Source organism: Channa argus, chromosome 7 (genome assembly GCF_033026475.1).
Source record: "Channa argus isolate prfri chromosome 7, Channa argus male v1.0, whole genome shotgun sequence".
In the NCBI taxonomy this organism is placed as follows: Eukaryota; Metazoa; Chordata; class Actinopteri; order Anabantiformes; family Channidae; genus Channa; species Channa argus.
In genome coordinates, this window is record NC_090203.1 from 13434003 (window position 1) to 13447438 (window position 13436).

General features: G+C 37.1%; 2 protein-coding genes across 9 annotated transcripts; one reads left to right on the plus strand and one right to left on the minus strand.

Annotated features, from left to right (window-relative positions):
- Positions 1-180: 180 nt before the first annotated feature.
- brd9 (bromodomain containing 9) lies at positions 181-6310 on the minus strand. Of its 5 annotated transcripts, none has more exons than XM_067509826.1 (17): positions 6170-6310; positions 5421-5641; positions 5210-5335; positions 4987-5116; positions 4808-4865; positions 3690-3834; positions 3493-3603; positions 2795-2982; positions 2541-2673; positions 2257-2332; positions 2041-2136; positions 1797-1929; positions 1588-1699; positions 1376-1432; positions 1162-1267; positions 734-904; positions 181-476 (listed from the first exon to the last, which is right to left on the minus strand). In XM_067509826.1, exons 1-17 carry the CDS (start codon positions 6216-6218, stop codon positions 376-378), a joined length of 2013 nt encoding a protein of 670 aa, XP_067365927.1. In that variant the 5' UTR covers positions 6219-6310; the 3' UTR covers positions 181-375. The 5 variants fall into 5 exon arrangements, with proteins under 5 accessions (XP_067365927.1, XP_067365930.1, XP_067365929.1 ...); XM_067509829.1 differs by having other exon boundaries at positions 2795-2919; positions 4987-5119; XM_067509828.1 differs by having other exon boundaries at positions 2795-2922; positions 4987-5119.
- A 26-nt stretch (positions 6311-6336) lies between these two features.
- trip13 (thyroid hormone receptor interactor 13) lies at positions 6337-11567 on the plus strand. Of its 4 annotated transcripts, none has more exons than XM_067509837.1 (14): positions 6337-6472; positions 6739-6822; positions 8120-8279; positions 8386-8512; positions 8783-8838; positions 8916-9006; positions 9106-9178; positions 9264-9327; positions 9438-9524; positions 9887-9993; positions 10147-10300; positions 10497-10609; positions 10728-10797; positions 10860-11567. In XM_067509837.1, the coding sequence occupies exons 2-14, from the start codon at positions 6749-6751 to the stop codon at positions 10968-10970; spliced, it is 1287 nt and encodes a 428-aa protein (XP_067365938.1). In that variant the 5' UTR covers positions 6337-6472; positions 6739-6748; the 3' UTR covers positions 10971-11567. The 4 variants fall into 4 exon arrangements, with proteins under 4 accessions (XP_067365938.1, XP_067365940.1, XP_067365939.1 ...); XM_067509839.1 differs by having other exon boundaries at positions 10875-11567; XM_067509838.1 differs by having other exon boundaries at positions 8120-8270.
- The last annotated feature ends 1869 nt before the right edge of the window (positions 11568-13436 follow it).

Here is a 13436-nt window from a genome sequence, read left to right on the forward strand (position 1 = left end):
TTTAGTCAAAACCTACAGGTGGAAGTTCCAGAAATCTAAGAACTCAGCAGAGCATCTTCTCTGCAGCTGGACAAAATTACATCCTTTCATGCTAAATGCACACAATGCACTGGTAGCTCCCACAATTACAGAGACTTATGATAATGCTAATTTGTTTATTGAACTACACACAGTTAGAAATGCATGTGCAAGCATTTATTATTGAGGTTTTGCGCCCTAACAAATTCATACACTTAAACTAAAAACAGTCTGTACAATCGTATTCACTCTTTAAAACAGGTCAGAGGCTCCTGCTGTCTCCACAGTGTTTACAGAGTTCAGCAGTGACCATCCACGGTTGTTAACACCAGGATAACAAAATGGCAGTGTGTGTGGTCAGCTGTTGGCTGAGCTGTCTGGATCCGGAGATTGCAAGAACTCATAGGGATCATGAACCATTTCAGACTGGTCCCCAACACCCAGATGTGATGGGCTCCCTGCAAATAAAAGAAAATGTTAAATTGTTGCACTGATGCTACTGTTCTGTGGAAACAAACAAAACAGTGGACAGCTAGAGGAGTGATATTTAATTACTTGAAAATAATATAATAATAATAATAATAATAATGATAATAACAATAATATAGTAAAGTAATATAATTTTTTATTAAAACCAAACTGTAAACTGTATCTGACCTGTTTTAGCGGTGCTCCTGCTTTCGGAGCACCTAATTTGTTAGTCTTGTTCACATACCTAGGTGGTGCTGGTCCCTCTCTGAGGCATTAGAAAGGGAGGACAGATTGGATGAGGGTCTGGAGCCCACCCTGTCAACCTGAGCCTCCTGGAACTCCTGAAGGAGTTTCTCTGCATCATCAAAATGTGGCTGGCCCTCCTCATTCCCTGGCTCTTTTTTCACAGTTTTACCTGAGAAAAGAGGAGGAAGGGTACGTCAGAACGTAGGGGTTATATAGGATTAAGGTGTTTACATGGCAATTAAGACCTTCATTGCTGCAATTCCAAACATTGAACTACTTTTATGCTTACTTTGACTATTAGCATTATTGCTTTAACAAAATGAACATATGCATCCCAGGCCCAACCTTGCTCATCTTACTGGCTTATTTATGTTATGACTGGATTATTGGTGTATATTTTATGCAACCACTCAAAAGGACAATTACCTAATGTGTTAAGCATGGACATTTCCAGAGACATATCAGGATAGGTCTTCATTGACATAAAGTCTAAAACTGAGCTGCTGTCTCCCAGGCCAGCGCTATCTGCTATCTGGAGGAAATCACGCAATGTGAGTTGGACAGTCAGACATGATGGGATGAACACATTATTCTACAGAAACTATTTAAGTGCAGTGCCAAGTTTCAGAAGCTAGAATACCTGCATGTCACAAATGCTGGATTTGGTTTCATCAGGTTTCAGCATCATGTTTCTTTTCTGAAATGTTCAATAAGCAGAATTTACATATACTGACAACACACTAGGACAGTATGTGGTAAAAATGGCCAAGGCAGCCTCACACAGGAGTATATGAAGGACAAAGCTAATTCAAATTATGTGTGTGTTTAGATGGCTATAATACAAAGGGACACCTGTCGGATCTGAGTGACAGCTTTAGTGTGATCGCCTGCAGTCATTTTGTCCAGAAGCCCATCAACCCAACGCTTGGTGATGTTTCCACAGCCCTTGACAAACTCCTGAATACTTGAAGTATGATAGAAATCAGTAAAAATAAAAGGCTAAGATTTTATATAAGATGAAAAAAAAAAACAATAATAAAAAAAAAAAAACAGTCCTCTACCTTAAAGCACACTGTGCCCCGGTGTCATCGCCATAAGCTGAATAGAGCATGTCAACCTCATCAGGTAGCAGGTCTGGAAAGACTGAGTTCTTCTGAAGGCTTTGGATATTGTACGCACTGCTCAGGAAGGTTACTACACATAGTTTGTGTCAGTTTTGTTTTTGCAGTTTCTAATTTTCAATTTTAATGTGAAAAATATGCATGAAAAATGATTAAACCAACTAAAGTGCTCTTCATGATGTACCTTTGTGTCTTCTGTCATCTTTGAAACCCAAGGTTGTTAATCCAGGAAGAAGCTTGTTTGACAGAGAACTCAGATCCACTTTATGGGTCTCCTCTTCTGTCATAAATTAAGAAAAATATGCTTTTTATACAAATATTACACATATTTATGTAGTTCAGATCTTGTGAGAACATAGGGTTTTGAAGATATTTAAAATGCTATGCAATTATGGCAAACCTTCAGCATCAGGATCAAGCTGATTTACAACCGTATACAGAAGAGAACTGTCGGACTCTTTATGTAAGTAGCCCATCTGAATACACAGAAAAGAAAAGTAACACTGTAAAATCTAATTCATACACTTAAACAACATACCTTGGTCCAATTTGGAGAATTACTCCAGCATAGTGGAAAAGCATTACAAATGTGTGCTTTAATGTAGCTTTTAGAAACATTGTGTATTAAATTGAATTTTATATACAGTAAAACAAACAAAAAAAAAAGGTTGAAGAAAAAAAAACCTTAGAGTTGGGCATGTATCGACTGATGCGGTCCCGGGCTTCATCTGCAGAATGTTCAACCAATGCCAGAACATGCTCTTCTGCTGTACTGTCAGTTAAACTGCAAGCATTTCCCTCTGGTTCATACAGGTAGCTGAGATAACAGAAGTGACAATGACAGTTATATGGTATTATATTAAAAAGCACCAGAAGCTAGACTTTCTAACAACATTCCATTATATGAATGTATTATTAAAAATAAAAACACATGACACCTTATAACTTCTTTCATGTCTTTGACTGGTTGTTTCCTAGACTTCTTAGCTGATTCCACTGGGATGGGAATTATCTCTGGAGGAGGTAAATCTGCTGTCAGGTCTTCATCTCCCAAAATGGCTGCCTGCTGGGTGAAATCCATGTCTTGCATGAACGACATGCTGCGCTTCAGAGCCAACAGTCGTTCCTGCACACAGAGCAAAAAAAAAACAAAACCCCACAAAAACAAAAAACAAAAACAAAAGAGCAACACATATCTTAATCATTTTAACTATCTACAGTATGTATGGATGAAAAAGAAAATGGCATATAAGGGGCGGTAGATAAGTGTTGGTTATTATGAGGATTATAACCAGAATAGAACATTTTTAGCTTTCGGATTTTTGACAATAAATTCAATCCAATCTAAGATGATAATTATGTGACGATGTTTGGGCTTGCTGAGGCTGCCTTGCTGTACTGACTTTGGATGGGTTTGGTTTATAACACTGAAACAAGTTTTGTTCTGGATGCTGCTCTGTTGCAGGGAAATAGAAAAGCTCATAGTGCTTTGAATATTTTATCATTCACTGTTCATGGCACACAAGGTAATAACTTATCAGTAAGTACAAAGTTAGGACATTTGTGGGATATAAAGAATGCATAATCTGCAGTTTAAAAAATAACATTTTGTCTTTGGTTCAAAGGATCTCATTACCTTGCTCATCATCTTGAACCCTGTATGAAGCAGTTTCTTGGCAGCTTTATAGTAGACCGTCTCTGGTCGGTTATACACCATAGCATTGTCACACATCAGTTTAAAGTCTGCCTAAAAGCCAAAAAAGTGTTGAAGTGGTATAAAGGCAAACACTTGATGATGAGAATGTTTAAAAACATTTTAAAAACTGTTCTTACCTTGAATTCTGTTACTGTGTTGTACTCATTGTTTCTAATTTTGTCTTTCATAGTGCTAAAGTCCATAGGATGTTTGATGATCATTGAGTAACCAGGAGCAATCGCATCAGTGACTGGAAATGCGAAGAACCCATGGGGGTCTTTTCTGGAAAGACAAGTCAATGGTATTAGTGTTATCCAATACAGGAACACATCTTTGATTTATTTAGAATTGACTTTTGTGAAAGTGTTAATAATTAATCATACCAAAAACCACTATCTGTCAGGTCAGCACAATCTTGATCAAATAGATTAAAGGCCTACAGCCTGAGTAAGCAGCAATGTTTTTTGTATTTATTTCTTACTTTACTTTAACAAACAACATTTAAAGTTACAGTTTGTAATATTTGTTGGAATATTTTCCATGAAAATATTTAAATATACTCCAAAACCTAACATGGAGAAGTGCAGTCAGAGCCTAAGGTGAAGTCCAACTAATTGCACACCACTAGTTGGAGTGCAAAGATGTTCCCTTGTTCGCTAAATTAAATAAAAAAAATTTCCTGCCTGATTTGTAGGTTTATCAGCATACAAATTAATTGTAATTTCACAAGAACTGGTACCTGGCCATATGCCATGCATATGGCAGAAAAGCATAGTGGAGCTGAGACTGGGAGGACTGTGCAGAGCAGATTTCATGTGTGATTTTAGCAATATCTTAAGGTGCATATTGTAGATTTAACATGCAATTGTTATATAAAGCAAACAACAAACGCAATTGTTGCTATTGTTAAAAGACTTGTTGCTATTGTTAAAAGAAACCGGGGCGAAAGTCATGGACAAAAGCCATAGTGCCATTGCCATGGAAATGGCAATGTCACTATGGCAGTTTATTGATATTATTTGTAAATGGGTGCTAGATACATTTAGTGGTTTGCCTGAACATTTGGAGTCAATTAATGAAACCTAAAAATGTATATTTCTTTTAGCCTGTAATCCTCTTAGACTGAGTGCCAGTGGGGTCAGACCTGTGTTTGGACAGGGGAATCTTAACATTTGATCCAGTTATACTTCTTCAAGAGCAGCACTATTAAAGGTAAAAGATCAGACAGCCAACATTATAGGTCACAGTTCCTCACCTCTGCAACTGCCTCAAAAAGTGTTCCAAGAGTTGCTGACGAGGAGTAGATTCATTTTCTTCAATGAAAAATAAACAAAAACCTGGTTTAATATTAGTTTGTGAATAATTGATCAACAAAAATATTATGTTTGCTTATTCGACAAATCTGATGTTGTATTCATAGATAAGCCACTTTACCTTGTTGTGTCCTGCATGCTCTGACTGGTCTGTCTCCTTGCTGCTCCACTTCCACCTTTATACTTGGGTGAAACTCCTCAACTTCAGACTCTATCTCAAATCTCTCCTTCTTTTTTTTCTTCTCCTCTGGCTGCTGAAATTCATATAGGATGTGCAGAAGTTGTCAAAGTAATCCTTAAGAATGTATTCGTCATATTCTCAGGCTTAAGTTAGGTGTGCTTACCTCTAATGAAATAGTTATACTTTTTGTCAAGGTGAAAGGTTCAACAGGCAAACTAGCACTGGCAGCACTTGCAGCTGCTGCCTCTGTTTCATTTTGCTCTCGCTCTCTCTTCTTCCTCTTTTCTTCCTAAGAGATGGAAATATATTCATTTCACCTTGTAACACCAAGCACTGAAATAATCAAATGCAAGAGTGATTTCCAGTCAACTAACCTTCCGTCGTCTCCTCTCCTCGTCGTCCACATACTTGTCTTTATCCTTTTCAGACTTTTTCTTCTTCTTTTTCTTTTTCTCTTTATGGCGTTCCCGCTCATGATCTGATCTGTCATCGTAATAGCTGGAATCATGGCCTGAACCTGAAAGCTCTGTCACCTCACTTCCTCCAACTTTAAGCACAAGCTTCAGGGGCTTCTCAAGAGCCTTGTCCTCATAGTCTGGAATAAAAAAACAAACAAGGTGAAAGGGGCACAATTGATTTCTGACATTTTTAGAAAAGCGATCAAGTAGAAAGATGATGGCATTAATATCTTACCAAATAGATTGTGTATTGTAAAAAAATAGTTGTAAGCTGTATCTTCTCTGTAATGTTATAATCTTTTTATTTATGTATGCTATATAATTGGGCCATACTATACTCTATTTTGGTATTTTGATAAGGTCATTCCATAATTGTATTGTTTTTTTAAAGCTATTTCATTGCTTACAAATTCAAAATATAAATGGTAAAATATAATCCATCTTACCTAATACGTTATTAGCAAAGCAAACATTTTTAACAAACGGATTTCTTGATATTATAGTAGGAGATTGTACCAACAACATCTTTTCTTACATTAGGGCAGCTTAAAAACAAAACGTAAATCTACAATCTTCACCAGCTAGGCTAACGGTAAGCTAACGTAAAGCTAGCTGGAACAAAAGCGATGAGGTAATTGGTTAGAATCAAATGTACACTCAGATACCATCAACTGTTCTCCACTCCGGTTTATGTTTCTTGTGCTTTTTGCCCATGTTCCCGTGTTTATATTCGAACTGTTCTCTTTATTACTGTTATGTTAGCCGTAACAGCTGATCTCTTCGTCAAGAAAGCTAACAGTCGGCAGGCGGAAGTGATTCCCGACAAGAAATTGTGTATTTCCTGTGTAAGAAATCAGCGCGGTGGATTTGATCGTTTGGGCTTTTTGACAACACAAGGCACTTGAAATACTGTACTTTCTTTAACACTAAACCCAAACTAATCGGGTTGACACTATAAATGTTGTGAGGTAGGATTTCTGTTTTATTGCTTTAACTTAGCGAACTGTTTACCTACTCTTCTTGAATGACGTTAACTAATGACGTTAACTTACACCCATGAATGTTAGCTGACGATATGTTAGCTAGCTACAACGTCGCCAATCTACCAACAAATTAGAATGTGCTTTCCTGTAATATTTTAGCGGTGAACAAGACTAAATACATGTAAACAAATGTAACTACTTGATATGAAGGAGGCTGCTGTTAAAACTAAATGTTGGTCTGATGTCCACAGTTTTACGCAAATGGATGATTACAGAATGGAAGTGGGAGACCAGAAACAAAACATTAATGTGGAGGTCCAGGTTAAATCTCACAGGTGAGTTAGCGCGTAGTTAAACCGTTTTAGCAGCGGAGAAATGTATTCAGAAACTGCCTTAGTTATTTTACTAAGCTATTATACTATTTTACTAAGTACCACGATGTACAAATACTCCAATACAAACAAAAACCCTGTGTTTAAAATTATGACCACGTCATATAACAGCAATTGAATTGGTTTGCCAAAAACCGATTTAATAAATAATGTTGTTGCTGAACAGTACTGCAGCTACAGGAGGTGCAGCTAGTTGTAACTATGCTATATAGTAAATTAATCCGACAAATAAACTATTGACACATTTCAATTCGGTCATGAGATAGAATAATTTTAATCTCTTCATGCTTTAAATTCAAGTTAGTTTTTATTTTCATTTAGAAAACCATAAACATTAAAAACAAACAAACAAGCAATGGAATAGATGATATACAATAAGCCAGAGGTGGTTAACGCTGGTTCTCGAAAACCATAGCCCTGCTTGTTTTCAAGCTCTCTCTGCTCTACCCACAGCTGTGCTCAGTCAATCAGAAGCTGGAAGGTAAGAGTTGTACACATAGTTGGAAAACAGGCAGGGCCGCAGCTCTTCAGGACTGCACACCTACATTAAAAAATAGATTACATGTCCAAACCTTTTTGGATAGAATAGAGAATGTAGAGGAGTATGTTATTAGCAGTAGTATGTGGTATGAAAGAGTAGTTATCTTGCAAGGAGTATATGCAAGGTAGTTGCATAATTTTGTATGTATAGCAGCAAATTGATTGCACAGTCTTGTCTCCTCACAACTGTGTGAGCATGTGTGTATGACTTTCACAGTTGCAACAGGTGTATGCATTTTGGGGTTTTTTGGGGAGGAGTAGAAGGGAGTTGTCTAGTGGCCTGCTGGATGAACCTGAAAAAAAAAAGGCCGTTTTGGTCTGAATGCTGTGGTGTCTTTTGTTTTCTTTGAGGCACTACAGCTTCCAAAACAGTCAGTGATGCAGATGGTCAATATGTTCTCTATGCAGCCTCTGCAGTATGTAGTGAAGATGGGAGAGGGAAAAAAATTGTAGTTGTAAGCTGTGTCTGTAACGGTATAAAACCTTTTTATTTATGTATGGTTTATAATTGGGTTATACTATACTCTGTTGTGGTATTTTGATAAGGTCATTCCATAATTGTATTATTTTTTTTATTTTAGCCATTTCATTGCTTAGAAATTCACAATATAAATGGTAAAATATAAGCCAAATTAACTATAACCAGATTAATTATAATCATATGATATTGTTATGTTTTGTGTATTTGTTCTTATTTTAGCACAGCTAAACAGTCTGAGGTGCGGATGCATGTTCTGGCTCTACTGAATCGTCACAGCGTGATTTTTGGAAACTACAGATGGACAGAGTTTGATGAAGACTTCCTTCAAAAACATGTGCATTCTGTTGCTATAGTTGACATAGAGAAAATGGTAACACAGGTCGGATATTTTGGTTTCCTTTGTGAATATTTTAAATTTAAATTGTGTTTTATTAATTAAGAAGTAATACTGGTCAGCAATATTTTTTACTTATTTTCTCATTCAGCCCCTTGATTTGAAGAGCTGCACAATTTCCATTCACATCTTCACTTTGAATGAGGATGGACCTAGCATGCTCAGTCTGGAGGAGGATGAGGAACTTTCAGCAGCCAATCATTGGTTGCTGCCAGCAGGTAATGTTGAACATTGTGGAGGGTACCAGAATCATTCTTCTCTTGTGAAGGAAACTACAATTGTTTTAGAACCATGCTTTAACAACACTGTACATCTTCCATACTCAAAACATATAAAATCACAGGCACATTTTTAAAAATGACAAACTATTCGTATTTAATCATAGTTAAATAAGTTCATTAGCATATATTATCATGGCAAATTTCTCCCTGCCTCATTAAAACGACATCTTATCTGAATATCACTTGATTTGAATCTGTTTTTAATAGATGAATTCCATGGGATTTGGGAGAGCCTGGTATATGAGAATGGTGTCAAAACCCAGGTAAAAATGAAAATAGCTGCTAAGAGATAAGTAATTAGGTAATGTTTTGATTTCGCTAAAATTCACCTTTCTTTCAGCTTCTGGATTATGTCACAACAACAATTTATTTCTCTGACAAAAATGTTGACAGCAACCTGATTTCTTGGAATCGCGTTGTGCTTCTTCATGGTAAGTCACTACTAACAGCCCTTTTTATTGATTGAGGTCATGTCTGAGATGCTGTGCTTACAAAAAATGATTTAAAACTTTGTGTTTCGCCACATTCAGGGCCTCCAGGTACAGGGAAGACGTCACTGTGCAAAGGTCTTGCCCAGAAGCTGTCAATCAGACTGTCGAGTCGGTAAGGCAGCCCTCATTTTAGCCAAACCATTCTGCATTAAATAGATCTGCTCTTTTGTTATCACTGTATACTCCTGTCCCTGCAGGTACTCCTATGGGCAATTTGTTGAGATAAACAGCCACAGCTTGTTCTCAAAGTGGTTCTCAGAGGTACACCTGGGCTCATTTATGTATTATATATAATTGTTTAATTTGAGGTTCTTCTAGTTAACAATTATTTTATTAATAACTTAATATCTAATCACGTCTTTCTGTAACAGAGCGGCAAGCTGGTCACAAAGATGTTTCAGAAGATCCAACAACTGATTGATGACAAAGACGCTCTTGTGTTTGTTCTGATTGATGAGGTAAAAATTTGCTTATAGAAACAACAGTATATTGAAATTAGAGTCATGTTTGAATATTCTCCCCGTGCTTGCGTTCCAAAAGACGTGCTTGTTAAATTAATTGGTGACTCTAAATGGCCCAGAGATGTGAATGTTAGTGTGAATGGTTGTCTGTCGGTGTGGTTTGTCTCTCTGTTTTGGCCCTGAGATAGACTGATGACCTGTCTATGGTGTACCCCACCTCTCACCCTATGAAAGCTGGGATAGCCCCCCCCCAGCACCACCACCACCACGACAGATAATGGATGGGTGGATGGATTAACTGGCATACAACAGAAGAATTTTCTCGTTTACTTTTTGTGAATCATTTTTATTGTGAATAGGTGGAGAGTCTGACAGCAGCTAGAAATGCCTGTCAGGCAGGGACAGAGCCTTCTGATGCCATACGAGTGGTCAACTCTGTCCTCACTCAGTTGGACCAGATTAAAAGGTCAGAAAACAAATTATATGTTACATTTAAATCTCTGTCCTAGAGCATGCAAGACTTGATGTCATGTTTTGAATATTGAATTCACATTTTATTATTTTCACTGGATTTTAACTTTGGATTTGTGTTGACTAATGGGCTCATCTCATGTTCCAGACATTCAAATGTTGTAATCCTAACAACATCTAATGTGACAGAGAAGATTGATTTGGCATTTGTGGACAGAGCTGACATCAAGCAGTACATTGGTCCCCCATCTGAGAAAGGCATCTATAACATTTACCTTTCCTGCCTGGAGGAGCTAATGAAGGTGACAGAAGAACCATGCAACAATTCTCAGTATTTGCACTATCCCTCCTTTATAAAACTGAAGACATCCGCTTTAGTGTACTTAGTACATCTTCATACACAATAGCAGTGTAGAACCAAAACTTTTATTTCACTATAGCGAGATGATAAATTTGATGTTTAATATGTTTTTGCTCCATAATGTTTGCGACATGCAGTGCCAGATCATCTACCCACGGCAGCAGCTGTTTACAATGTTTGAACTTGAGACGATGGGGTTTGCAGAGAGTGACGTGTCTGAACACAGTCTCATCCTGAGGAAAATTGCTGTGTGAGTGCAGCCTCTCTTAATGCCATAACACCCAGGGTTTCTTTCTCAACACTTTGTAACAATCGAGTGTCAGTCAGAAGAAACACCCAGGGGCCAATGTTTTGTTTTGTTCTTACAGAAAAAGCAAAGGTTTGAGTGGAAGAGCACTTAGGAAGTTACCTTTTCTAGCACATGCACTCTTTGTGAAGGTGAGTATTGGGTTTTATTTGTTTGCTGTTTAGTTTTTTTTTTTTTTTAAACTTTAATGTAGTTTGTTTGTATGCAGACACCGACAGTAACTCTTGAGAGTTTTCTGGATGCTATGGACCAAGCAGTGGATAAACAGAGGGAGGAAAAATCTAACCTGGTTAATGGTGTCTAAACGTGTTGCCAGTCCCAAGCCCACATAACCATGTAATGGTTAAATCTCTCATCTTCATGCCCTTACATCTTTTTACAAAGCCTAATACATTCATCTGACAGCACCACAGTGAATATATTGGGAAGTAAAGTTTTAATGAATGCTTTCTGTGGAAAAAGAATCTTTATTCAGGTAATTTTGTTAGTGCCTCTACCTTAAAAGTCTATGTTGGTTTCATTAGGGACAGTTTGGTTTGGACTCAATGGTTTGGGAGACTGTGAAGAATTATGAATATACTGTACAGGCGATATTTCTCTTTTTAGAGAAAAGACAACATTTGTGACTAGTGTGCTGTAGCTTGGATTTTTTTACTTGCCCTATTAGTCACTATTGGACTGAGCTAGTGTGCATGCTTATGTAAAAAAGGTGCACTTCCCGCTTTATGTGCTTTGGTTCTAGGCTGTTTATTTGTTGTTTATGTTTTAAAAAGTGACATTTCTCTTAGTCCATAAAGCAAAAGAAACTGCTCATTTTACATTGCTAACAAAATATCCTTCTTATACCCTGGATTCATGCGCTTTATTTTGTATATAACATTATAATAAACAATATTGTTTACATGTTTGTGTCTTTGAAATGCTGCAGATGAAGCCGATGCATTTTGGTGATTTTAGCGCATTCTGTGGTCAACCACTAGATGGCCCACAGATGCTGTCCTACGGTTTTAGAAATTCAAAACTGGATATTATTTGCAGCATTTTTTGTTATTTGTGACAATCATAACGAGGGCAACATATAAAATGTTGACATCAATTAAACCAGATGGCAGTTGACAGTCTATCTTATATTAGTTACTAAGTAAAAGCTTACACACACTTTGATTTAAAACATAAATGGACACATTTGGAACAAAAAAGGGCTGCTGTGGGTTTCACATGAAGTTTAGTTATGTAGCTGACACTGTGGTTCAGCTTCATGAGACAGGCCCTTGTTTGGGGGTCATTATTTTCTGTCTGTGTGTGTTGTTGCCCCCAAATTAAAACTGTAAAGATGATTTGGTTTAAAAATGTCAGTCATGTGCATAGTTTACATAAACAGATCAGTGGCTTCAGTGTATGGACATGTTTTGCATTCTGTGAATGCTCTGCCGCTTTGCATGTCAGCTGCCAGGTTCAGACAATGTGCCCTTTGTTTGTTGTTGGGCAACAGCTTTTTCACTCCACTTCAAAGCTGGATTTTGTAGGCTCTTCCTGAATGCGAAGGGAAGGCAAACATTGAAGTCATTCACACGCTTCATACTTAATCATATCACTGTCAACTTTAACATAAGTTTTATTGAACCCATTTGACAGAAGGTATAGGTAGATTTAATTTTACTGGCAACAGTCTATCATTAAGATCAAACAAAGTTTATAACCTTTTCATACTCGTAATATGTTTTTCCTAAGTATTGCATTTCACCTAAAACACAGAATGGATTTCCCCTTGCACGTAAAGCCTTTATATCATTGAAGAACTCTAACTGTTGTTTGCATGAATTATCCCTTTGTACCTTTTACACCTAATTGTTTCACACCCACAATTTTCATTTGTCAGTGTGAGATGAATCACATGGAAGCTCTCCTTTTGTCTAATCTGATCAGTGATGACAAAGTAAAAGAGAAAAAAGGCAGATTGGAAAAAAAAAATGCTTTAGGAATGGGCATGGTAAATAAAACCATAATTACTCTGTCTGGAGGCATTTTTCTTTTGACTGTAGTTTGTCCAAAATCTGGCAGCTGTTAAAAGGCAATCAAGATGGAGAAGGAAGAAAAGTCAAAAGCCTCATTGTTGCAAGGTTTTATCACTGTTTTAAGCTGTTTGAAAATGTCAGAAAACTCCAAACAAAACAAACATTCTGATGTTTACCTCTCAACCGTTGTTCAGGTACATGGTGGAAAGCAGTGGAATATCACTGCATGTGCCAAAGGTGATTCACATAGGGCGGAAATTAACTTACACACATGCTTATAGGCATGTTAAGAGGAAAGTGAACACTGCTGCACATAAAAGCATGGAACCTTTCACTCAATTTTGTTAGTTTGAAATCGTGTTAAACATACATTTTTAAAAGGTTGTGATTTACATTACTGGTTTAAAAGTGCAGCGCTGCATTTACTGACACTGTCAGTAACATTCTGCATTTTTGCCAGTACAATGATTAACACCCTCTACACAAATGTTAAACAAGAAACCTTAAAGCTGCAAGAATGTCTCAGTATATCTACATGAGAGACTTTAATGATAAACCAGGACTTCATCCAAGCAAACATTGTCCTTAACGGCAACTTCAGCACTCTTTCTGCTGCCCAAATAAACTATCCTGTCAGAAAAAGTTGTTTAGCCTCAGTTCTGATATTTTAGCATGCTGTCATCCATTTAAATGTTCAAGGTTGTGGGGAAAAATGTGGACGAGGGAAATATATCTTTGTAAGAATGAATAATTGT

Excerpts from the sequence above, each read along its gene's own strand:
- brd9 (XM_067509825.1), bottom strand. The coding sequence starts at position 6,218 with ATGGGCAAAAAGCACAAGAAACATAAACCGGAGTGGAGAACAGTTGAT. Across the intron at positions 3,604-3,689 it reads ACACAGTAACAGAATTCAAG|GCAGACTTTAAACTGATGTG; the intron begins GTAAGAACAGTT and ends TTTGGCTTTTAG. Across the intron at positions 2,983-3,492 it reads GGTTCAAGATGATGAGCAAG|GAACGACTGTTGGCTCTGAA; the intron begins GTAATGAGATCC and ends CTCTGTGTGCAG.
- trip13 (XM_067509837.1), top strand. The coding sequence starts at position 6,749 with ATGGATGATTACAGAATGGAAGTGGGAGACCAGAAACAAAACATTAAT. Across the intron at positions 8,280-8,385 it reads TAGAGAAAATGGTAACACAG|CCCCTTGATTTGAAGAGCTG; the intron begins GTCGGATATTTT and ends TTTCTCATTCAG. Across the intron at positions 10,301-10,496 it reads GCCTGGAGGAGCTAATGAAG|TGCCAGATCATCTACCCACG; the intron begins GTGACAGAAGAA and ends TGCGACATGCAG.